The following is a 26,519-nucleotide window of genomic DNA, read 5'->3' as shown; positions in this document are numbered from 1 at the left end:
TCCCCTTGTGGCTGAAGTTGGTACAGGGGGCTTGCTGTAGGCTTCCTGATGGGAGGGACTGGTGCCTGCCCCCTGGTAGGTGGGGTGATTTCTGTTTCTGGTGGGTGGGGCTTTGTCTCTGGGTGAGATTAGAGGCAGATGTGTGCCTGGGGGGTCTTTAGGCAGCCTGTTTACTGAGGGGCGGGGCTGCGATCCCACCTGGATTGTTGTTTGCCCTGGGGCTTCTCAGTGCTCATGGGTGGGGCCAGATTTTCCCAAAATGCTCACCTCCAGAGAAACACTTGCCATTGAATATTGTATTCCTGAGACCTTTGCCTCCAATGTCCTTCCCCCACAACAAGCCACAGTCACCCCCTGTTTTCCCAGGAGATTCTCCAAAAACTGCAGTCAGGTCTGACCCAGAATCCTATGGAGCCTCTGCTTTGCCTGTGTGCCCCTCAAGAATGGGGTCTCTGTTTCCCCCAGTCCTGTGGAGCTCCTGCTCACAAGCCCCTCTGGCCTTCAATGCCAGGTGCTCCGGGGACTCTTTCTCCCAGTGCCAGATCCCCAGGTGTGGGCACTTGATGTGGGGCTCCGAACTCTCACTCCTGTAGGCGAGTCTCTGTGATACAGTTACTTTCCAGCCTGTGCTTCCCACCCAGAAGGTACGGAGTTGCTTATGTTGAGTAATCACCCCTCCTACCTCTTGATGCGGCCTCATCTTTGTTTTCTGGAGTAGGATATCTTTTTGAAAGTTTTCATTCCATTTTGTTGAAGGTTTTTCAGCATTTGTTGTAATTTTGTTGTTTTTATGAGAGAGTTGAGCTCCAGTCCTTCTATTCTGCCATCTTTGAATTGAGAATTTGGGGGGAAAAAAAGGGCAGCTCAAGTCACCAATCATCTTTTTGTCGAATACAGGAATCATCTCCCTGTCTGCATCTTTCTGGACTTGGTGGCTTTCAATACAGTTGACTACTCTTACTTTTTGAAATGCTTTTAAGATCATGTTACGCCTCTACTTAGAATTGTCCACTGGCTCTGGGTTTTACTTATAGTAAAAGTTAAAAACTCCTTATGCCATTCTGTGAGCTGGCCCCTAGCTCCCTCTCAGATTTGTCTCCTGCATCCTTCCACCTCTTGCTCAGTGCACCCCAGCCACTCTGACCTTCCTCCCAATTCACCAAGCTCACTTTCTACACAGACTTTGCACTTGGTTTTCTTTCTCTGTGATACTCTTCCTTTGGATCTACCCAAGACATTCTAGTCTTTCCCTCCCCACCCTTTGGCTGCACCTGCACCTGTGGAAGTTCTCAGGCCAGGGATCATACTCAAGCCACATTAGTGACCCAAGCCACAGCAGTAACACCTTGTCCTTAACCCACTGAGCCACCAGGGAACTCCAAGACATTTCTCATCTTAAATGTGTCTTCCTTAGAGAGGACTAACATAAAAAGGACTAACATGACGTTGAACCTTCATGATACTACCTAATTATGTTAATTCTGTTTGTCTCTGCTATTGCCAATTAGGTTTTTTCTATTTTTTAACTCCATGAGGCAGCCATTTTAAGCTTATTGCTAAGGTCTCTTTGGAAGATGACAGAGAGGATTTGGAGGACAATTCTGCTGCTCTGCCTCTAGAATATAACACTAATGGAAAGCTATTAAAGAGTTGGATTGACTTGCCCCTTTTCTGTAAGTATGCTTCTCAATAAGTGCAAGATTATCACACTCTGGATTGCACATTAGCCCTCAAAATGAGATTTGAGAGTTTGTAAATTATCAAAATTACTATAAAGATGTTTTAGATCGTAATTCCTTATGAAAAAGTATGAGTAGCTTGAATTTTTATTGGCCATGTCCACAGCATGCAGGAAGTTCCCCTGGGCCATGGATGTAAAGGTGCCAGGGCAGTAGCAACAACAGATCCTTAACCACTAGGCCAGCAGGGAACTCCCAGAATGCTTGATTTTATAGCATTACAGCTGGATAACACCAATATCTTACATATCTTAAATAAGCTAACATTTTATTTTTATTTATTTGTATACTTTTTGTCTTTTGTCTTTTTGGGGCTGCACCTGCAGCCTATGGAGGTTCCCAGGCTAGGGGTGGAATCTGAGCTACAGCTGCCTGCCTACACCACGGTCACAGCAATGAAGGATCTGAGCCTCGTCTTCAACCTACACCACAGCTCATGGCAACGCTGGATCCTTAACCCACTTAACGAGGCCAGGGATGGAACCCACACCTTCATGGATACTAGTCGGGTTGTCCGCTGAGCCACGACGGGAACTCCGATAATCTAACATTTTAGACAAAGATTCTGACTTTGCATTGAACAAGAATTGACTTCGGCTTTTTCCTAGCCCCTTCAAAGGCCCTCAGTACTCCGAAAAATTACGTAGGATTTTGTATTAGCAGTTGAGAGCTGGGAGGGACCACTGGAACCATCCCATTCCAACACCATCTTTATACAAATAGGGAAAGTAATAGGAGGGATTAAAAAACCCATCTAGTAGGAATTTGTCTGTGACATCACACTGACTCAAAGAGTCATCAATTGGTGTTAACATTGTTAATCTGGTTGATGAAATTAACAGCTGCGGATTTTAAATGGGCAATACTACTCATTATTTTGGACTTTACACTATTTTTTGAAAAAAATTTAAATAACTGATTTACAATTTGATGGTAGTTTCATATATGTGTTTTTTTCAAATTCCTTTCTCTTACAGGTTATTACAAAATATTGAGTATAGTTCCCATTCTTTTATTTTTATTTATTTATTTATTTTTTGGTCTTTTTTTTTGCTATTTCTTGGGCCGCTCCCGCAGCATATGGAGGTTCCCAGGCTAGGGGTTGAATTAGAGCTGCAGCCACCGGCCTACGCCAGAGCCACAGCAACGCGGGATCCGAGCCGCGTCTGCAACCTACACCACAGCTCACGGCAACGCCGGATCGTTAACCCACTGAGCAAGGGCAGGGACCAAACCCGCAACCTCATGGTTCCTGGTCGGGTTCGTTAACCACTGCCCCACGACGGGAACTCCTAGTTCCCATTCTTTTAAATATGAATTCTAATTAGTTTATTACAGGCGTGCCTACAAGGTATTCCCAAATAAGTCTCCTCCCTTATCCGAAATGGGTCATTTAGTATTCTGCTTTCAAGAGAGTACATCCCTAAAATGGCAACAAAACAAACTGTTGGGAAGGGTTTTTTTTTTTTTTTTTTAATTTATAAACAGCTTAGACTTTATGAACAAACCCAGAAGTGTTCATTTGTCTCTTCAATTTCCAAACTGCACAACGTTACTGAGCATTTTACGACCGTGTCACACAATTCCTGCCATAGCCGGGCGAGAAAAACAGAAGCCGGTGTAGGAAAGGGAGGCCTGTGGCAGTTAGTGTCGCGCTTGGCGCAGAGAAGTCGCAGAGCGAGTCCGGCTGGAGTTAGCCATTTCCTTTCTTCCCTGATACTTCGGACTGCGGGCGGACTATGTGGGCCGACTCGGGGCAGGTCCATGCGTTCGTTCCTCTGCCTTTTCCCCGCATCCCCAACTCTGGAAGCGAGGGCGGGAGGCATGTGCTTGGGCGCTACCGGGCGCCATGGTTAGGTCGGTCGTAGGCACATCCGAACTTCTGCCCTCGGTCGAGCCCCACGCGCGCTTCCAGTTTCCCGAGCGAATGGAAAGCTTCTTAGGAAACCCCAGACCCCTCCTCTTGAGGAAGGGCGCAGACGGCGTCCCCGTTTCCAAGGAAACTAGGCCTGCCATGACGTCACTTCCGCTGACCTGTCTGGACTCCAGACTGTTGGGAGAAAAAGAGGAAAACTGAGCCACAGCCACGACAGTGGATGCGAGCGTCTGCCGTCTGCGCATGCGCCCGCTCAGCGGCCTGCTTCTATTTATGTGGGGGATCCAACATGGCGGCTGCGGCGACCCTGGCGATGGCGGTGCAGCCCATCAGAACGTAGTGGCGGGGAAGGGGGCACGGTCCGCACTCACGGTGGCGTCGGCGGAGACAGCTGAGGGTGGTGGAGGGAAGAAAAGCGACGGAGAGCAAAAGGAAGGGCAGGCAGGCAAACAACTCGGCGAAGAAACGAGCGCCGGCTCGAGCGAAGGCAGAGGGCCAGAACAGTGGGGATGGCGGAGCCACGCAGAGTAGCGTTTATTAGCCTGTCACCGGTGAGGCGGCGCGAGGCCGAGTACCCGGGGGCCGAACGCGAGCCCGAATACCCTCGCGAGCCCCCCCGGCTGGAGCCGCAGCCGTACCGCGAGCCCGCCCGGCCGGAGCAGCTAGCCCCGCGGGAGGCTGCCCCCCGGTCGGACGCGCAGCCCCCGCCGCGGGAGAAGCCGCTCCCCCAGCGCGAGGTCAGCCGCGCCGAGCCGCCCATGTCGCTGCAGCGCGAGCCCCCGCGGCCCGAGCCGCCGCCGCCGCCGCCGCCTCCGCTCCCGCAGTTGCACTTGCAGCCGCCCCCGCCGCGGGAGTCGGTTTCCCGGGCCGAGCCGCAGCAGAGGCCGCCGAGGGAGACCGTACGCCTGGAGCTAGTGCTCAAGGATCCCACCGACGAGAGCTGCGTGGAGTTCAGTTACCCGGAGCTGCTACTGTGCGGAGAACAACGGGTACAGGAGATTCCTCCCTCATCCCCCAGACCCCGGGAGCCTCAGGACCCGTCCTCCTTCCCCAGTGGTTTTCGCCTTCCGACGCCCACCTGGAGCATCTCGGGTCGCCCCGGAGGGTGGCTGGAGGGGGCAGGGGCCGAGCGGATGGGTGGGTGGTTGGTGCTGCTTTCCTCTGCTCCCTAGGGTTGGCCGTGGTTCCCACCGGGCTCCATCGAGCCCCCCTCGTGAGCCCGCTCCAAACGCCGTTCCTAGCCAGCTTTTTCTTTTTGCTTTCCCCACAAAATCTGGGGGCCCTGCAAGTTGCGTTGTTGGGTTATGCTAGGGGAGCTCTAACGGTGCTTTCAGTAGAAAGGAAGAGAAAACCTTGGGGGACACGCCCCCCAGTCTGAAGCAGAGAGATTGTGTAACCCCTCCAATATCATCCTCACCTTCGTCGTTATTTGTTGTGCTCAGCGTTGAGATGTGCTTCGGAGCCTGGGGTATTTTTCTCAATTGAAGGAGATTTAAAAGTAATCTAAAAATTTTTCAGATTAAAGATTCCACTTTAGGAATGAAGGATAAGTGGGTTAGTTATCTGGTACCTTATTTTTCAGCCCTGTGTTGATATTGATACACCGTTTAAGCTTTGCTTTCTCTGCAATTTGTTCATATTAGGAGGATGTCAGTCTTGTTTTATTTGGTGCTTACCATCATATTCTCATTTGAGTGCGTATCATTAGTGTATAGGACCTTGGAGGATATTGCGCTTCGCCGTTGTAATTTTTGGAGAAATGATGGGGGAAAAAATCTTAGCTTTGAATGTTTAAAAAAACTTTGCTGAAAATATATAGCTATGCCTTTGGTGGAACTGGTAAACAATGGAGGTAGGAGGGAGGTTTGTTGGTAACTGTAATTTTTATTGTTGTTGGTTGATGATCTTCAGAAGTAAACTAGAAAAGAAAATGATAGAGTAACAGCAATAAGAGGACAATTTCCTCTGCTGTTTAGAGACTGTGGTCTTTATTACGTTTTGCACAGGTCTAATGGATTCTAGAAGTCACCTGTTTTGTTTTCATTTTCAGTTATCATTGATACGAATGACTTAGTTTTTAAAATATCATCTTAAACAGTGTTGCTAGATTTTATTTTAAGGCAAACTAATCTTTTGATCATTTTTTTTTACACATTATTGTTGTGTGGTCAAATCACTACTCAGGGTTTGCAACCAGAATGAATTGTTAAGGGTACAGATCGTTTTGGTCATTTCCACATAATGTTTTGCCCCTTAGACTCACTGTAGTGCCTTTGTTATTTATAAAGCAATGCCGTTTTCCCCCCAAATAATTTCGAGAATATTGGATGGGAGCATTTTTCCAATAAATTGTACCATAGCTGATCTTCTAATCTAAGTAGGTTTTCAGTTTTACTCCCTAATCTGCTTCATAAATTACAGGTGATTATATTTGGAAAAAAAAATACATACTAATGGCTAACATTTACAGAGTTCTTAGTATGGTACAAGGCTTGTGGAGTTAAGTCCATCAGAGCTCTGTAAGACAGGAACCATTATCTCCACTTTACAATGAGGAGGCTGGTCATATGTCATTTTATTAGGATTTTTTTCTGTATTAGTACCAATTCTTAATAAAACAAAATTTCTTGGGAGTTCCCGTTGTGGCGCAGTGGTTAACGAATCCGACTGGGAACCATGAGGTTGCGGGTTCGGTCCCTGCCCTTGCTCAGTGGGTTAAGGATCCGGCGTTGCCGTGAGCTGTGGTGTAGGTTGCAGACGCGGCTCGGATCCTGCGTTGCTGTGGCTCTGGCATAGGCCGGTGGCTACAGCTCCGATTCAACCCCTAGCCTGGGAACCTCCATATGCCGCGGGAGCGGCCCAAGAAATAGCAAGAACAACAACAACAACAAAAAAGACAAAAAAAATAAAAAATAAAAAAAAAAAACCAAAATTTCTTGTGATTAACTTACATAGTTTACATTTAGAAAGTCCTGCTAAAATGAACTGAAATGAGATTTTTAGTAGGAATACAAAGACTTCTGTTATGATCCTCTTTATGCTGTAATATTCATGCCATGATAAACTAATAGATATGTATCTTTTAGTTATAAAATTAATTTTGACACCTACCTTATTAACTTGATAGTGTAAGAACTAATAATTTCATGTAGGAGAAGGATGAATAATTAAGTTTATGCCATCAATTTAGGGTATATTAGTCCAGTTTTCTTGTATATTTCAGCCATATATTATTTGTCATTATTTGAAGCAAAAAGATCCATACAGTGTACCTTTGCAACAAAGATTTGCCAGATTTTCCTATGATTTACTCTTATGAACATATTTGTTATGTAAGAAAGTGTAGAAAACAGTTTTCTAAATGAAAGTGTCACATTTCCATTAAAGGAAATTTTAGGAGGAGAAACCATCAGAAAGCAAAATGTAGGGAGTTCCTTGTTGGCCCAGCAGTTAAGGATCCTGTATTGTCACTGCTGTGGTGCGATTCCATCCCTGTCCTGGGAACTTCCATGGGCCATGAGCATGGTCAAGAAAAGCAAAATGTAACCAATAAAATTAATCTGCAAAGTTGGTGGTTCCCAAATTTGGTTTTTCTTCCCCTCAGGAGGAGTCCATTATATTTTTAGTGATGATGTAATATTTTCAAAATAGTTTTAATTTTGAACTATTGTAATTGAACAGCATACTGTATAGCAGGGTAAGAGTAGAAAGGGGAGGAAAAGAAATCCTGTAAAATTAAAAGAAAAAAAGATTCTTGGAGTTCCCGTCGTGGCGCAGTGGTTAATGAATCCGACTAGGAACCATGAGGTTGCGGGTTCGATCCCTGCCCTTGCTCAGTGGGTTAAGAATCCGGCATTGCTGTGAGCTCTGGTGTAGGTCCGAGCAGACACGGCTCGGTCCTGCGTTGCTGTGGCTCTGGCTTAGGACAGCAGCTACAGCTCCGATTTGACCCCTAGCCTGGGAACCTCCATATGCTGCAGGAGCGGCCCAAGAAAAAGCAAAAAGATGAAAAAAAAAAGATTCTGAAATTTTGAAATAGCTGTCTAGCATCCAATAAGATTTTTTTGTTTGATAGGTATAAGTATAAAAAATCTGTTACACATGCATACTATCTATACTGGGGTTAATTTAAATCATCTCTCTTCATAAATACAAAATGAACAATAAAACTCCAGTTAACAGAAGGCAATCACATTTTCCCAAACTTTATTAATAAGGGGAAACACGAGTGTATGTTGGCAAAACATGGAAAACAACCCCCCCCCCCAGGTGTCAGGACACTGGTTAGCTAAACCCTTAACCTGGCTGTCTCTGTAGAATATTGGTCCCTGATTGAGGTTGAGGCATTGCACTCATCTCTATTCTGAAAGATTAATTTGTTCAGGGGAATTGATACACATATTCTTTTTAAACTCTTGGTAAGCCAGAAAATATGAACATGATTAATTTAACATTTAGTATGAAAGGAAAAATAGTGTTAATGTAATCATACTGTTACCACAGAATTCTGTGGTATTTTATTGCTTGTCAGGTTGCATATTTCAGATAACATGTGAAAGATCAGAAAATGGTGTTAATACATTAACATCAAAGGACAAGATTATTGTGTCATTTTGCCTGTCGGTGGTTCATAATTTTGATATTTGCTAATTACCAGATCTCTTTTTCACCTAGAAAATGTAAAGCTAACTTAGAGCCTTGATTGTCAGTAGGTGTTATTTCTTAACTGTGAAAGAAAAGTGAGTCAGTTTTCTTAAATTTATTTTTATAGACTCTCAAGAGTAAGATTTAATTTTGATGCCTATATAAAGTCTACACAAAATATTTTAGAGTGGCATATGATATTATTCTTAGTAAAATATATATATATTTATATGTTTATATTTGCAGATATAAAATGGGTCAGGCCAGTAGTAAGACCTAGTATTCAGACCAGTAATGAGACCTAGTACAAAGGAACAGTTTATAAAGGCAAGCAAGGCGTGTGGTGATTACTGTCCTTAGCAAATCTCAAGTTAAGTCTGTACCCAGAACATGCCTAGTATTTATTTCATTATCTGTCTGTTTCTGCTAGTTTGTTTCCTTTCAGATCATATTTATATTTTCCATTAATAACTTCTGTTGGAATAAAGGACTCGTCAATTTCAACAATTGATTCAAAAATTAGTTCCTTTAAGCTTTAAGATCTATCCCTTTATTCTCTGCTTTCTTTTTTTTTTTTTTTTCTCGTCTTTTTAGGGCCTCACCTGAGGCATATGGCATATGGAAGTTCCCAGGCTAGGGGTCAAGTCAGAGCTGCAGCTCCCGGCCTACACCACAACCACAGCAATGCAGGATCCGAGCCGTGTCTGCGACCTACACCACAGCTCATGGCAACACCAGATCCTTAACCCACTAAGCGAGGCCAGGGATCGCACCTTCATCCTCGTGGATACTAGTCAGATTCGTTACCACTGAGCCACAATGAGAACTCCATATCCCTTTAATTCTCATGCTCTTGGTATGATGAATTGTTTTGTATTCATTCTGTTTATATTTTTTGTCTTATTTTTAGATTAATCATAGCTCAATCTTTACAGCCAGGAAGAAGTATCTCAGTTCCAAAGTGTAGAAGTCTTTGTCCCTTCTGCACTTTTTTCTTGCCCTTCAGGGCAAATCTCTATCAAATATTTCCACTGTAACATTTTTATTTCCTGCTTGAAGCTGGAAAACATATAGTCTTTTTTAAAACTTTCTAGTCAGTTCATAATTAGATAAAAATAGCATTTTTATCCATACGTAGCACCTTGCTTTGGCTTTATTGTATATTGGAAAAATATAGATGAAGTGTGTCTGTGAAAATAGTAAACTCAAGTGAAGATTGTGATTCTTTTGTTTGTTTTGGTCAAATAGATGGTAAATGTGAGATCTTAGCTTGTGTGGTTTTTTAAAACAATGTATTATAATAGATTTTCATTCTCCCTGCTAGAAGGAAGCCATGATAATGTAATCTCTTTTCACCTATTTAACTTTTCTGCCTGGTTTAAAAGTCGTATGTGTTCCCTGAATGGAGGATGTTCATTGATGGGATGTAGGTATATAGAGGCCGTTGATACTGGATCTCAACAGAAAGCTGTAGCAGCTCTAGATCCTCCAGTGATAACTCAGGGCACATGATAACCAAGATATCCTTTTAGAAGCATTTTCTGACCGAAGGGGTTAATCTTTGTTGGGAAGATTTCAAACTAGAGTTATAAGTGGGATTTTCATTTTTGCTTAATTTTCTCGTGTTTCTTTGGCCTTTTTTTTGGGATGGGGTGACCATAGATCACTTTGTGAATGAAGACACTTTGAACTGTTGAATTCGTAACCGCCAGAAAACTTAAGAATGTGTGAGAATTCATTAAAACTGCAAATATTTTTTGCTACAAAGCAACATTTCTTTCTAGTTACTTTTTTTTAACTTTGGACTTTTTTGCTTTTTAGGGCTGCACCTGCAGCATATGGAAGTTCCCAGGTTAGGGGTCGTTCGAATTGGAGCTACAGCTGCCAGCCACTGCCACAGCCACAGCAACACAGGATCCTTAACCCACTGAGCGATGCCATGGATCGAACCTGCATCCTCATGGATTCTAGCCAGGTTCGTTAACCACTGAGCCATGAAGTGAACTCCCTTCAATTTTTTGTTTTTTAATTTTTAAAATTAAAAAAAATTTAAAATGTAGTTGATTTACAATGTCATATTAGTTTCCTTTCTAGTTACGTTTTAATGTTTCTAACCTGTTTGTTAATATTTGGAATAATTGACTCATTTATTAAATTTAAACCTAAATTCAGAGTTCCCTGGTAGCTCAGCAGGTTAAGGATCTGGCTTGTCGCTGCTGTGGCTCAGGTCATTGCTGTGGTGTGGGTTTGATCCCTGGCCCCAGAACTTCCACATGCCACAGCTACAGCCATAACCCACCCCCCACCCCGCCCCCAAAATAAATAAAGATACATTCAACTGTGGTTGAAGTAATACTAATACTTCTATTTTTTTCCTCATTCGCTTTAAATCAGAAGAAACCTGTTTACACGGAAGACCCGTTTAATGATGATCATCAAGAGAGGCAAGAAGTGGAAATGTTGGCTAAGAAGTTTGAAATGAAATATGTGAGTATAAAAACTCTTCACTTACCTAATTTTATCCTTTTGGCCTATTTTTTTTTTTTTTCCTGTGACTGGTTGGGAGGGCTGATCGTATCTATTGCCCGCATTATCTTGTTTTAATAGATTGAATCCAAATAAATGGTTAGATGGTCAAATAAAGATTCTGATAGGTTTGTGGTGGATATAATAGTAGCCACCATTTATTGTACTCCTAGAGTTCAGGCAATTTGCTTATCATAATAATATCCAATCCTTATAACAGCACTACAAGGTAAATAATACTGATTGTGTTTTACACATGAAGAAAATGAGGCTCTGAGCCTAAGGTTAAGTAACTGATCTAAGGTCACACAGTGGCAAAAATGAGGCTGCATATCCAGATCTATCTTCTCTCACCCTTTGCCCTTTGTGCTGCCATGCTTTGAGAATTCTACTTTAATTCCTTTGGTGTAACAGTCCTCAAGTATTCTTGCCTTTAAGAATTTAGGAGAATTAGAGGTTCCTGTCATGGCACAGCGGAAATTAATCCAACTAGAAGCCATGAGATTGTGGGTTTGATCCCTGGCCTCATCCAGTGGGTTAAGGATTTGGCGTTGCCATGACCTGTGGTGTAGGTTGCAGACATGGCTCGGATCCTGCATTACTATGGCTGTGGTATAGGCTGGCGCTGTAGCTCCGATTCAGCCCCTAGCTTGGGAACCTCCATATGCCACGGGTATGGCCCTAAAAAGCAAAAAAGAAGAATTTAAGAGAATTAATATGCATACTTCTAGGCCACTGGAGTCAGAATTGATCAGAAGTAGCATGAAGTTTCTTTGTGCCTTGCTTACCTTAAAAATTCATGTGCAGGGAGGTCCCATGTGGCTCCTCATGACTGGAATCCATGAGGATGCAGGTTCAATCTCTGGCCTCTCTCAGTGGGTAAATGATCCAACATTGCCGTGAACTGTAGTGTAGGTCGAAGATGCGGCTTGGATCCCACGTTGCTGTGGCTGTGGTGTAGGCCAGCAGCTGTAGCTCTGATTCGGCCCCTTGTCTGGGAACCTCCATATGCCACCTGCATAGCCCTAAGAAAAAAAAAATTCATGTGCATTTTATAGTCTGTGCCACAATAACTTAGTGTTTATTGTAAAAATAAATTTAAGGGAGTTCCCGTCGTGGCACAGTGGTTAACAAATCCGACTAGGAACCATGAGGTTGTGGGTTCAGTCCCTGACCTTCCTCAGTGGGTTAAGGACCCGGCGTTGCCGTGAGCTGTGGTGTAGGTTGCAGACGTGGCTTGGATCCTGTGTTGCTGTGGCTCTGGCGTAGGCCGGCGGCTACAGCTCCCATTAGACCCCTAGCCTGGGAGCCTCCATATGCCGTGGGAAGCAGCCCTAGAAAAGGCAAAAAGACAAAAATTAAATAAATAAATTTAAATTACGTGACTGTAATTGCTTAATGTTTTTCTCAATTTTTTTTGTAAAATTGGCTTTGTTGGAAGATTCCTCTCTATGCTCATCACATGTTCATCCTATGGCTTTAACTACCCCTTAGCTCTTTGCTAAAACATAACCCATGAGAAGCAAGACCTTTCTTCCCTTGTGTTCCTCTGTGAGCATTAAAAGTATCTCACAGAGGAGTTCCCATCTTGGCTCAGTGGTTAACGAATCCGACTAGGAACCATGAGGTTGCGGGTTCGATCCCTGCCCTTGCTCAGTGGGCTCATGAGCTGTGGTGTAGGTCGCAGACGCGGCTTGGATCCCGAGTTGCTGTGGCTCTGATGTAGGCTGGCAGCTATAGCCCCGATTAGACCCCTAGCCTGGGAACCTCCATATGCTGCAGGGGCGGCCCAAGAAATGGCAAAAAGTCCCCCCCAAAAAAAGTATCTCACGGAGATAGGATGTCAGCTCACACTAGCTGTGTCATTCATGTTATCTTCAAACTGCAGCTAGGGTCTTGGTTGATACTTGTTGGCTCCTTGTGGTAATAAACAGTTTGGGGGTGGGGAAAACACATGAGAATTTTTCTGAAATGTGGGTCAGGTTCAAGGCCATACTTTGCCACCTACTAATTGTTACCTCTTTGGGCCACAGTTTTCTTATCTCTAAATTCAGAAGTTCCGATTTTTTTTTTTTAAGCTGTGTATATACAGTATACCAAAACTGTAGTACCCCCTGCAACATGATATTAGAATGCCCCCCGCCCATTTTTTTTTGGCCACGCCTGCCCCATGCAAAAGTTCCCAGGCCAGGTATCTAACTCAAGCCATGGCAGTGACAACACCAGATCCTTAACCCGCTAAGCCACCAGAGAACTCCTAGAGTATCTTTTTTTCCCCATGGGTTATAAATTAGAGTTGCCCTTTGCAGGAGTTTCTTTGTGGCACAGTGGGTTGAGGATCTGGCATTGTCACTGCAGTGGCTTGGGTCACTGCTGTGGCATGGGTTCAATCCCTGGTCTGACAACATCCATATGCAATGGGAACAGCCAAAAAAAAATTGCCTTTTGCAAATGGAAAATTCCTAGCATATCCTATAAGTAATATACCTCAGAGTTAGCATTAAATCACCTTTCTGAAGAAGTTGGTTGATATGTAAAATTGTTTCAAGTAACCGGGTTAGAGCCAAGTACTGTCATTATGCAGGAATAAAATGTTACGCTTCTTTTAATCCAAATTAATGGGCTCTCTTTCTTCTCGACTTTTACTTTGTCTACTCTCTTATTTCTATTCTAAGGACAGATTTAAAATGTCCCACCTCATGAAGGCTTTAGGTGCATAAGCCCAAAAGAATGCATGGGTATTACATCTATCTATGAGCATTAAGTATATGTATTATGACAAATTTGTTTAGAATCTTTTAAGAAAATCATCAGGCTTGGAGTTCCTCTCGTGGCGCAGCAGAAACAAAACCGACTAGGAATCATGAGGTTGCCGGTTCAATCCCTGGTCTCGCTCAGTGGGTTACAGATCTGGCGTTGCTGTGGCTGTGGTGTAGGCCGGCGGCTACAGGTCCGATTAGACCCCAGCCTGGGAACCTCCATATGCCGTGGGTGCGGCCCTAAAAAGACAAAAAGACAGAAAAGAAAAAATCAGCAGGCTAAAAGTGACCTGGGAGAAGATTATCTTGTCCAGCTCTAGGCTTCACAAAAGAGTACCCTTAAACAATAGAGCTTTTTATTGGTGTTGAGAGATAGCAAAGGCTAATGTCTATATATATACTTATATATATTTTTTATACATATACTACATATATTTATATTTTAAATAAAATATCATGGAGAGTTCCAGTCATGGCTCAGTGGTTAATGAACCCAACTAGCATCATGAGGATGTGGGTTTGATCCCTGGCTTCGCTCAGTGGGTTAAGGATCTGGTCTTGCCATGAGCTGTGGTGTAGGTCGCAGACACGGCTTGGATCCTGTGTTGCTGTGGCTGTGGTGTAGGCTGGCAGCTGTAGCTCCGATTTGACGCCTAGCCTGGGAACCTCTGTATGCCTCGGGTAAATGCACAACTGACTCCAAATTGCCATTTAGTATGCTTTGCATTATAGGATATAAAAGCTACCCCATCTTTGGAATGTTAAGCTGACACCCAAGACAGTCAAAGCCTCCCATATTCAATATTCCGCTATTTTCTGGTTGTACCAAAAAATAAACAACCAGCAAATTTCACCTCTTAAAAAAAAGCATTTATACTTAAAAAATGGGATGAGGTGGGATTCCGTCCTTCTTAAAAATGTTTCTAGAGCTACTAAAAAACTTGGATTTACGAAATAGTTGATAAAAATATTCCTCTGGATTGTACAAGAAGGGAGACAGGGACACGGACAGGACCAGGCGTGTGCTGTTAATCAGACTTGGCTTCCTTCTCTCCTGCTTCAACAGACGCTGGGCTCTCCTTGTTTTTAGTTTCTCTGTTTTCTGCAAGCAAATCTTTAGTCTCTTGGTTCGGCACCTCGGCCTGGTTTCCCTTTGCTCCCCTTTTCCCTTTTGTGTGTCCTTTTTTGTCTGAAGAGTTATCCTCTCCTGCTGCCTTTTTTGGCTTCGTTTCCACTTTGCAGGAGCAGGTTTAGCTGACAACCTCGCCCATCTCCTCTTGGGCTCCTCCTTCGCCCCCGCCCCGGAGCTGACCTTCCGCGTGGGCATCGTGGCTGCGGGCGGACGTGTGCCACGTGTGCCGGGTGTCTCGGGAGTGTGTCTCCGCGAGAGGAGAGCCTTCCTGAAGCTGGGCTGCCTGACCGTGGCCGCTCCTCCCGCTGCCAGAGCTGCTGGGACTCCTAGCTACCTCATTCTACTTTTTCTTCCTTCATAATGGAACTTAGACATCCTTGTCATTATTTCTAAAAATCACTTAGGGTTATTCTAGCCCTTTGCTCCTTTTTTTTTTTTTTTCTTTTCCTTTTTATCGCCATACCTGTGGCAACGCTGGATCCTTTACTCATTAAGCACGCCAGGGATCAAACCTGCATCCTCGCAGGCGCTGTGTCAGGTTCTTAACCCACTGAGCCATAGTGGGAACTCCTACCGCTATGTTTCAAGATGCAATTGTTGGATGTGAGGGTGCTCTGGCTGTGACGTATGTCACCCCATTGATCGCCAGGGTGGATTCGGCTGATCTGGCTGGCTAGGCGCGTGTCCCCTTCCTCCCGCACCACTCCGTGCGCCTCCCTCCGGAAGTGGAGGACGACCATCCCCGATAGAGGAGGACCGTTCTTGGGTCAAGGGTATACGAGTAGTTGCACTCCCCTGCTAGAACCTCCAGACAAACTCTCAGGATGCAATTGTTTGTTAAATTTTGTATGTAAATGATAGAATATTTGCACATTTATGTTGGACATGCAGAAGGACATCGCATTTGCCTTCTGGAGAAACTTTGAAGATAATTGGGAAGACAGAACATGTATGACACACAATGCAGTGCCAAGCAGTGCCTATGGAAATGAATGACTCTTCTTTGGGGACCTGAAAATGAATAGAAGGGCTAGTTCCATTCTTGAGATTGGAAGGAATTTTGGAGACTTTTGTGCAGAGTCATTAAATGGCTATTTTCAGCCTCCTCTCTATCCTCTGTCTGATAGCAGTGGATATGAGGCAGTAGCTGCAATGTATTGCAGTGGAAAGAGCATGGGATTACCAGGTAATGCAGCTGGATTCTGAACCTCTCTTTGCCATTATTCACTAGCAAGGTGACTTTAGTGAAGGCTCTTGGCTTTTTTTATGTTTTTGGTATGTGTGAGAAGAAAATAAGGTCTGCACAGGGGTTTTGTCAATGTAAGAGGGAGTAATTTAAGCTCTATCTGAATGTGAGATGCTCTTTAGTCACTTAGACATAACTCTCTGAGAGGATTGCTCTTTTTCTGTACATGTCTTTTTAACATAAACATCTCTGTGTATTTAACCTCTTTTAATTGAGGACCCCACTAATTTTGATCTTTTAGTTCAAGCATTCTATTCCAGATGGCATTTATCTTTAGTCCTCCCACCATTTTTTTACATGGTCTTCTTGAAGACCACAACAGACTGTTTGGAGCCCTGAAGAAATCAGCAACCCACAGTGTCCTGGGAGAAGATATTTTGTCCAATCCTAGGCTTTCACAGAAGATTGCTCTTAAACAAGAAATGAAGATATTTATTGACCTATAGTTTACTGTCCTGTAGTTACTTTTAGTACCTCAAATTCAGGAGTATCAAATTCACATGTCCCCCACTTGCCCACTGACCAATCAGTGAAGCAAGCCATATGGACAGCCAAGGTGGGGTTTGTTCCCAACAGGGGACAGCACATGCCCTATTTAAAGGGGATGCTCTGACTCAGTTCCGGTCTGTTTGTTTGTTTTTTCTCTTTTTCTTTTGGCCACCTCTCAGGCATATTACGGAGTTCCCAGGCCAGGGATCAGATGGGAGCCATAATTGCGAGCCATACCAGATCTGTTAGCCCACTGACGCTGCAGATGTGCAGCCAGTCTCATTGCTTGACAGCTGGAACTCCTCCAGCCTTTGTAGGAATTCAAGCTTAACGTTGCCAGATCTGTCCATTTTCTCAAAAGAAGGCTGAAATCTGGATTTTCGTCTATGATCTCTTTTATTTTATTTATTTTTAAAAATTTTCTCACATTATCATGCTCCATCGTAAGTGACTAGATATAGTTCCCAGTGCTATACAGTAGGATCTCATTGCTTATCCATTCCAAAGGCAATAGTTAGCGTTTGTTAACCCCAAATTCCCAGTCCATCCCACTCCCTCTCCCTCCCCCTTGGCAACCACAACTCTTCTCCATGTCCATGATTTTCTTTTCTGTGGAAAGGTTCATTTATGCCTTATATTAGATTCCAGATATAAGTGATATCATATGGTATTTGTCTTTCTCTTTCTGACTTACGTCACTCAGGATGAGAGTCTCTAGGTCCATCCATGTTGCTGCAGATGGCATTGTTTCATTCTTTTTTATGGCTGAGTGGTATTCCACTGTGTATATCTACCACATCTTCCTAATCCAATCATCTGTCAATGGACATTTGGGTTGTTTTCATGTCTTGGCTATTGTGAATAGAGCTGCAGTGAACATGCAGGTGCATGTGTGTTTTTTAAGGAAAGTTTTGTCCAGATATATGCCCAAGAGTGGGATTGCTGGGTCATGTGGTAGTTCTATGTATAGATTTCTAAGGTACCTCCCTACTGATCTCCATAGTGGTTGTACCAGCTTACATTCCCACCAACAGTGCAGGAGGGTTCCCTTTTCTCCACACCCCCTCCAGCATTTGTTATTTGTGGACTTATTAATGATGGCCATTCTGACTGGTGTGAGATGGTATCTTGTGGTAGTTTGATTTGCATTTCTCTAATAATCAGGGATGTTGAGCATTTTTTCATGTGCTTATTGGCCATCTTGATCTCTTACTTTTAAATGTTAAATGTTGTCTTCTAACTAGAATACTTGGGCCAAACAGACTGTATCTGTGGGCCAGATTTGGCTCTCAAGCCTTGGTTTGAGACTTGTGTGTATTTGCTTCACTGTTTTTCCCCCAATATATTTAACTCATTAGTTCATCCACTTTTACACTCTGCCCTTTCTCTTTTGGGAGCAGAGTGGTTGGTGGTACACGTGGGAGCATATGCCGTTTGCATTGTGGAGGAGCATGCCTTTGTAGGAAGTTTCAGAAAACTGAGCAAGTTAAACTCAATTGGGGGTTTCCAGATACGGAGAAAAATAAGCTGCATTGAGAAGTGGCTGGGTGCAAGAGGGATGTTAGTGATAAATTCTGTGGTTTGTTGGAAGACCCGAGGGGCAAGTTTATGGCCTTTCTGTGGTCTTTTTGTGGTTGCTTGTGCTGGAGTGGAGTGCAGTGGAGCAGGTGGCCACCTGAGAGCGAAGGGAACGCTAACTCTGGAGTGTCAGATGTGCCTTATCCTCATTGTGCCAGGAGAAGAGTTGCGACAGCTTTCGGTAGTTGAAAAGCAGTGATAACAAATTAAAGGGAGTATAGAACCCTCTATTAAATGGTTGGTATGTGTCGTCCCCCCCCATTCTGTCATATTTTTATTGTCTACACTTCAGGTTATGTGACAGTGTGTATTCAACATTACTTGCTCAGTGTTTTTTTTGGGGGGGGGGTAATGTAAGTATTCCGTGCTTTCTTTCATAGGGAGTATACTAAATTGGTTGTTGTACATAAATCTTAGTAAATAGGTAAACCCAAGCTGTGACTTTGGAATTTTGTCTCGTTGGTTACTGTAGGAAGGAAGCAGGGTACAATTTAAAGAGGTCCCTGTGACTTTCCTTATTCCCAGTTTTAAGGCTCCAAATGTGGAGGTCAAATATCTTCCTTTCTATTTCAGTTTTTACATGGTTTCCAGGTTGTGTATGTGTAGGGAATGAAGTTTGGTTTGAGGCGTGTAGAGTTGTTCTCTAAGCCTTCTGGGGCATAGGATAACACATGGTGGTTGGAAGATTTCTCTCAGCAATTTTTCTTTTTTCTTTTTTTGGGGGGCTACGCCTGCGGCATGTGGAAGTTCCCATCGGGTGAGGAGTCTAATCAGAGCTGTAGCTCCCAACCTACACCACAGCCACAGCAACGCCGGATCCTTAACCCACTGAGCAGGGCCAGGGATCGAACCCAAGTCCACATGGATACTAGTTGGTTTTGTTACCAGTGAGCCACAACGAGAACTCCACTTTTAGTAGTTTTTCTCATTCTGTGACCCCAACCATTTTCAAAGATCCAGTTTTATCTTAGAATTGGATATAAATTTAGTAACCTAAATGAAGGTGCTTAGCACAGTACTTGATATCTAGCAGTTAAGGCTGTTTAAATCTGAATCATTCTCTATAAACAGGAGGATAGCTATTCTGCCGGCTACTTATTAGCATTTATAAGATCACAGTATACAAGGGGGACAGACACCAGAAGTAAGAGAGGCTACAGCTCTATTATCTATAAAAAGGTCACCACACCAAAAACCTATAAAAATGAAAAGACAGAACTATAACTCAGATGAGGGAGAAAGGAAAAAAACCAGAAAATCAGCTAAGCAATGAGGAGATTCTCAGCCTCCAGGAAAAAGACTTTAGATTGTTGATGCTGAAGATGATGCAAGACATTGGAAATAAACTGGAGGCAAAGATGGATAACTTACAGGAAGCACTAACCAAAGAGATGCAAGATATAAAACTTAAACAAGAAGACATGCAAAATATAATAACTGAAATTAAAAACTCACTAGAAGCAGCTAACAGCAGAATACAAACAAGTGAGGTGGCAGAAGAACAAATAAGTGAGGTGGAGGACAGATTAGAAGAAATTACGGATGCAGAACAGAAAAGAGAAAAAAGATTAAAAAAAAAATGAAGAGAGTCTCAGGGAACTCTGGGACAATGTTAATTGCACCAACATCCGTATCATAGGGGTGCCAGAAGGAGAAGAGAGAGAGAAGGGGACAGAAAAAATATTCCAAGAGATAATAGCCGAAAATTTCCCTACCATGGGAAAGGAGCCACTCACTCAAATCCAGGAGGCACAACGAGTACCATATAAAATAAACCCAAGGAGGAACACACCGAGACACATAATAATCAAACTAACCAAAATTAAAAACAAAGAGAAAATCTTGAAAGCAGCTAGGGAAAAGAAGCAAGTAACATACAAGGGAACCCCAATAAGGTTATCAGCAGATTTTTCAGCAGAAACTCTGCAGTCCAGAAGGGAGTGGCATGAGATACTTACGGTGATGAAAGGAAAAAACCTCCAACCAAGAATACTCTATCCAACAAGGCTCTCATTCCGATTTGAAGGAGAAATAAAAACCTTCTCAGATAAGCAAAAGCTGAGAGAATTCAGTAACACTAAACCAGCCTTACAACAAATACTAAAGGAACTTCTCTAGGCAGGAAAGAAAAGATCAGCAACAGGAAACAAAAATTCCACAAATGACAAGGCTCACCAGTAAAGGTATGTATACAGTAAAGATACAAAATCATCCATGCACAATTATACCACCAAAATCAGGAATCATGAGAAGAGGTGGGTACAGATACAGAACATTGGAGATGAACTTGCAATTAAGAGACCAACAACTTAAAACAATCTCATATATGTATAGACTCTTACATCAAAACTTCAGAATAACTGCAAACCAAAAACCTACAATTGATACACAAACAAGGACTCTCTGGAGAAGAAATATATCTCATAGTAAATAAGTGCATAATCCACCATGATGGGGGTCATTTGACATCATTCTTGGAATGCTGAAGTCTTCTTAGATCTGATTCTGATTTCCTCTCCATCAAAGAACTTATGAAAATTATAATTAAATAATGCCACTGTACAATTAAATAATACAGTTCTACTATTGTATTATTAATAATCATTTCTCTCCATGGTACAATGTAAAGTCTATAATGTCTTGTGCATCACATCACTAGAATGGTGTAATGCCTTTATTGAAGAATCAATGAGATGGAACAAATTGTGAGGACATATTTATATAGTTACACTTTTTTAACCAATTTATGCATTTTATATTTTACTTATTTTCAGAGGGTATATTATTTTTGTTATGCTTACCAGTTAAGTTATTCTTTTTACTATGCTATATAAAATATTTAATGGTATATAAGGCTTTCTTCTTTATAAATTTTAGTTGCATAATATAACAATTTAATATAATGCTAATTTTTAAAGAAAAATTGAAATGTAATAGATAAAACTAAGTAGAAAAGATGAAAGCCATAAAATTGGGATAAAGTATAGAATAAATTTCCTATTTGTCTCAGCATATTTTCCATTCCACTTCTCCAGTGGGAGTCACTTAATCTGTTTCTTAAGATCCATGTTATAATAATCTGTGTGAATGTAATTGTGTGTAAATGTATGCATTTGATTCTGTAAAAAAAATAAAAAAATATAAGATCACAGTATAACTTTAAAATCTGCTTACTGTACCAGGTAGACTGAATATCACCTCTGACGCTCAGTGTTCCATATGATGTTGGACTCTTAGAGCCCTAATAGCTTCATGTTTATTTTAAAAGGGAGAATAAGGGTAGACTTGATGGTAGAAAAGTCATTTTGAGCAATCTTATAAATAAGGCGCTTAATGAAATGGAGTTAACACGGTTTATAATTTGTTGCAGAAACAAATTATATTTATAAAAGGTCTTGACTTTCTTTGAGTGTGGCCTTTAAAACTGATTTTATTCAGTTTCATTTTAAAGAATGGCAATATCTTGGAGTAACTATAGTTTTCTAATGAAATTGGCTTCTTCACAGTAAATACTGCACAATTGACTGGAAAGGAAATATATTTTTATACCTAAAATAATTATGATTTTTTTTTGTCTTTTTGTCTTTTTGCCATTTCTTGGGCCGCTCCTGCGGCATGTGGAGGTTCCCAGGCTAGGAGTCTAGTCGGAGCTGTAGCCACCAGTCTATGCCAGAGCTACAGCAGTGCGGGGTCCGAGCCGCGTCTGCGACCTACACCACAGCTCATGGCAACGCTGGATCCTTAACCCACTGAGCAAGGCCAGAGACTGAACCCGCAACCCCGTGGTTCCTAGTTGGATTCGTTAACCACTGCGCCATAACGGGAACTCCAATTATGCATTGTTTTAAAAGTGTTCTCAAATATATGTAAGTGGATGTTGGAAAGCATTTTGCACTCTGAGTTTTAGGAATTCTGTTAGTCATGTTATTGGATGATCATCCACACTTGCTGAGGCAGTGGAGCTTCCTTGAGAACTTACTGGGCTGTTTTTCCTCTATTTGTTTTGGCCTCATCATGGGTCTGGTTCCTAAGGATCAACCTGGTAAGGATTTGGCTAAAGCAATTTGAGCACACTTATTAAAATAGAGTTCCCATGATGGGTCAGCAGGTTAAGAACCCAACTAGTATCCATGAGGATACAGGTTTGATTCTTGGCTTTGCTCAGTGGGTTAAGGATCTGGCATTGCCCTGAGCTGTGGTGTGGGTCCCTGACGTGGCTTGGATCCTGTGTTGCTGTGGCTGTGGCATAGGCTTGCAGCTGAAGCTCCGACTGGACCCCTGGCCTGGGAACGTCCATATGCCGCAAGTGTGGCCCTAAAAAAAGAAAAAAAACCCCTGCAAAATAGATTGTACTTACAAATCAGAAATATCAGTGTATTGAAGTTCTACTGACCAATAATAGTGTGGTACTACATATACAATAAAAACATTAAGAAGCAGTCTGAGGGGTGTGGTTTTTAAAGGGCAAGGAAATACTAGTTTCTTTATTGCAGTTACCAGTTGTAATTGCTTGCCATGACATGCCCTTTTAAGTCCTCGGCCTCTTTGAGCTAAATAAAAACTCTTCAACTTCCTTAAATCCCTTAGGAACAATTGAGAATCAGCAGTTTTAGGTTATTTGGGAGGAAGGTTCTGTATCCATAAGTGGTGATTTTAGAAATCTGCATATACTATTTCTGTGCTGTTAAGTCACCTCTTGGCTTTCTTCCACTGACTGAAATATCTACCCTTTACTGTTGGTAGGTTAAGGAAATCAGTAGTGGTAGAAGATAAAGTTGTGGCAGGGCTGGAACAAATGGGGCAGCTTTGGGACCAGCAGATACTTTCTTTTCACTTGTGAGACTGAATTTTTAGCAGTCATGCATTCTCTGTCTTTCATGGGTGATCAGTGAATGTTGATTATTAGTTAAGTTTCTTATTACCTGGAGGAAGTAGGGGGTCCTGTACTAAGAACACTATTTGTTTTCCATTTTAATGTTAGAGCGTAATTGGACTGCGTTGGCTTGAAACACTGATTATCAGGTTAAGCAGGTACTAATGATGCAGTAAGCCATCTCTTCTGAGTCATAGTATGTGAACTAGCTCCCTAGGGGAATAGATTTAAAGGGATATCTTCATGTTATAGGTAGCAACATTCAAGGGTTTTATTCTGTATTTTTATAAGATGCATTTATTGTGTAAACTGTAACATCAGCAACTGCAGAAGTCAGATAATTGATCAAGTAAGGTTTTGATGCTACTATAAATTGCATTCCTTTTTTCTTTTCTTTTTTTTAAATATTGTTTTATGGTTGCATCCATGGCATATGGAAGTTCCCAGGGCCAGGGATTGAATGTGAGCCACAGCTGGGACCTATGCCACAGCTGTGGCAACACCAGATCCTTTTAACCTACTGTGCTGGGCCAGGGATGGAACCCGCACCTCCGTAGCAACCTGAGCTGCAGCAGTCGGATTCTTAACACACTGTGCCACAGTGGAGAACTCCCAGAGTGAGTTCTTGCTACACCTGCTGGAAAAGAGAACAACTTAAAAGAGGCCTAGTAGGGAAGACACTGTAATACAGTCCTTCACCAATCTATCTTGAGTTCCTTTAGGTGAAATTTTGATATTTGTAAATTAACTGGTGTGTGTCTTTTAGGCAACTGTTAGAAGTTTGACTCTGGTTTATGGCGTTTTCATAATACTGAATTTCAGCATCATTGGAGAGCTAGAGAATTGTAAGGTGGAGAACAGAAAAAAGGTGGTAGGACGGAAGGTAGTCTGGAGGGAGATTTTCCGGTAAGGGCAGAAGGTGAAGAAGAGCCAACTGAGGCCAGAAAATGGTAGTGTTGGCCTCTGCGATGAAGGAGAGAACTTGGATGTGCTGCCAGTAATGCTTTGGCAGGAAGCCAGTAATCGGTAGTGCGAAGACTAGCCCTAGCTATTAGAGAGGGATTTGAGGAAGAACCACTCAGGCATGGATTTGTCACATCAGTTTATCTAAAACTCTTTCCCCATAGTGGGCCCGAGAAGCAGAACCACATGAGGAGTCAAACACTGAATGGTATCGAACATTTGGTGGTCCAAACCTAAGAAAATAAAATTCCTTGAATGGATAATACATGTACTTAATAAAAATTTGAAAGATACAAAAGATAACATGATGAAAAGTAAATCTCCTGCCCCTGACTCTAGCTAACCCAGTTCCCTTCTCAGAGCTAGTCACCGAGTTTCTCACCCCAGAGATCTGTGTGTGTGTAAGCATTTACGTATTTCAGAGATTCGTTCACTGCAGAAGAATATGTAAGTACAGACCAACAAAGAGAAGAAAAGAAAGGTTACCTACATCATCTCCAAGCCCACTGCCACACAGAGCCACTATTAATAGCTGCTGTGTATCCTTTTAGGGCTTTTAAAAATGTGTGTGATCTTACATATGTCCTCTTGAACTTTTTAAATCACCTGAGTAATACGTGTATACATTCCAGTTATAAAAAACAAATTCAAATATACATATTAAGCCGAAGTCTTCCTTCAACATTGCCTCCAGTTATATCCCTTCCACATAAGTAATAGCCATGGTTATCCACTTGTTATAATTCTTTGAGCATTCTCTCTCTATATATATATTTAGACATATACTGTTGTGTTTTTCTTAAATTCTTTGAGCATTCTAAATATATATATATATATTTAGACATATATTGTTGTGTTTTTCTTAAATGGGATCCTTCTGTTTGTGTGATAGTTTAAAAAGCAGTATCATTTTGGTTTTCGTGGGTTTTTTTGGCTGCCCCCACAGTGTGTGGAAGTTCCCAGGCCAGGGATTGAACCAGAGCCACAGCAGTGACAACACCAGATCCCCAACTGCCAGGCCACAAGGGAATTCCCAGTGTCTCGTTATTTTAAGGTTGTCTCCATGATTACCAGGTAGGCTGAACACTTTCAAATGCGTAGTGAACATTAATACCACCTTTTCTCTGAATAGCCTGACCTGTATATACATAACATTTGGAAAACTGCTTTTGTTGCCTTCTGTGTTATTAAATATTCTTCTACCACATTTTAAAATGGTTGTTAATGTTGAATAGATACATCATCGTATATATAATTTATACCTTTGTCATTGTTATGATGCTATAATTTATGTTTCATAAATATATAAGATCTTTTTTGAGAGGCATTTTAATCAGATTAATACTGTTATACTTAAGCAAAGTATTAGCTATGTTGTTTACTATCATTGATAAAAGTCACATTTACTTACTTAACCATTTTACTGAATATATTAGATTACGGACTCAGAATTGTTAACAACAGCTCTCGTTTCTTGTGGTAACGACTGGTAGCCTTGGCTAGTCTTAAATGTTCCTAAATCTCTAATTAGGCAAAACTTATTTGGGTGTCTCCATATGTCTGATTGTGCTCATTTTAAAAAATAGAACCTTTTTGTTTTTCTAGTTTTCCCTAGGTAAATCTTTTCTAGACAGCTAGTTTTGCCTAGACAAAAAAACAAGAGAGCAGAAAATATCATTGTGGTTTTGAGTCGAGAACATCTAGGAGAAAAGGTTTAAATTTTGGGCTGAGCTTTGAAGGGTGGCAGAATCCAGAGATGAGTAAGATTCCAAATAAGGGGAAAGCATGAGAAAAGATAAGCAAGTGTGTTTCGGAGGACAGCGGGTGGATAAACATAGTGAATCAGAGTGGTCAAGTTGGAAAAGTTAAAGTTGGAAAGGTAGTTGGAGCCAACATAGAAGACATTTACTTAATGCCATATTAAGAGTTTCAGATTTAGGTATTAATGGGTAGGATGCTTCTGAAGCATTTTGAACAAGGGAATGATATGAAATGATGTTTTAAAAATACTAGATGATATCATGCAGGATGAATTGAGGATCAGTATGGGGATGGAAAAGCTAATTAAGGCATTCATTACATTTAAGTGTGAAACAATGAACAGAATTATAAGCAGTGGTGCTTAGAATGGAGAGGAAACTTTAGATGTGAGTAACCATATGAACAAAGGCTTGTGGGGAGAGAGAGTTGAAGCAGAAATAATGAAGCGTTTTTAAAAATCAGCATTATATGGAGTTCCCATCGTGGCTCAGTGGTTAACGAATTCCGACTAGGAACCATGAGGTTGTGGGTTCGACCCCTGGCCTTGCTCAGTGGGTTAAGGATCCGGCGTTGCCGTGAGCTGTGGTGTAGGTTGCAGACACAGCTTGGATACAGCACAGTGTGGCTGTGGTGTAGGCCAGCAGCTACAGCTCCAATTGAACCCCTAGCCGGGGAACCTCCATATGCCACGGGTGTGGCCCTAAAAAGACACACAGACACACATAGACAGACAGACAGACAGACAGACACACGAATTGGCGTTATTTAAGTATAATTTAAAGAAATGCAAGTCATTCATTTTAAGTGTACAATTTGGTGAATTTTGACCAATGTACAGAATCCTGTAGCCACTACCATACTCATAGAACAATCTCATCACCCCATAAAATTCCTTTTTACCTCTCTACAGATAATCCTTTGCCCTCCAGTCCT

At 42.1% G+C, this 26,519-nt stretch overlaps 1 protein-coding gene and 1 pseudogene across 5 annotated transcripts in view; one reads left to right on the top strand and one right to left on the bottom strand.

Annotated features, from left to right (window-relative positions):
* Nucleotides 1–3,893: 3,893 nt before the first annotated feature.
* Nucleotides 3,894–26,519, top strand: part of UBN2 (ubinuclein 2) — an 81,537-nt gene continuing 58,911 nt past the window's right edge. For 2 of the 4 annotated variants that reach the window (XM_047762953.1, XM_047762952.1), the window contains exons 1-2: nucleotides 3,894–4,604; nucleotides 10,654–10,746. In XM_047762953.1, the coding sequence (XP_047618909.1) occupies nucleotides 4,125–4,604; nucleotides 10,654–10,746 (573 nt within the window). In that variant the 5' untranslated portion in view covers nucleotides 3,894–4,124. The remainder of the gene's footprint in view (nucleotides 4,605–10,653; nucleotides 10,747–26,519) is intronic. The other 2 variants (XM_047762951.1, XM_047762949.1) reach the window with 1 other exon arrangement.
* On the bottom strand, nucleotides 14,233–15,007 carry LOC125117223 (non-histone chromosomal protein HMG-14-like; annotated as a pseudogene). The gene has a single exon (XR_007132546.1). The product of XR_007132546.1 is annotated as a non-histone chromosomal protein HMG-14-like (transcript).

The sequence above is a fragment of the Phacochoerus africanus genome, chromosome 16 (genome assembly GCF_016906955.1).
Source record: "Phacochoerus africanus isolate WHEZ1 chromosome 16, ROS_Pafr_v1, whole genome shotgun sequence".
Lineage (NCBI taxonomy): Eukaryota > Metazoa > Chordata > Mammalia > Artiodactyla > Suidae > Phacochoerus > Phacochoerus africanus.
This window is presented reverse-complemented; position numbering and strand designations above follow the sequence as displayed.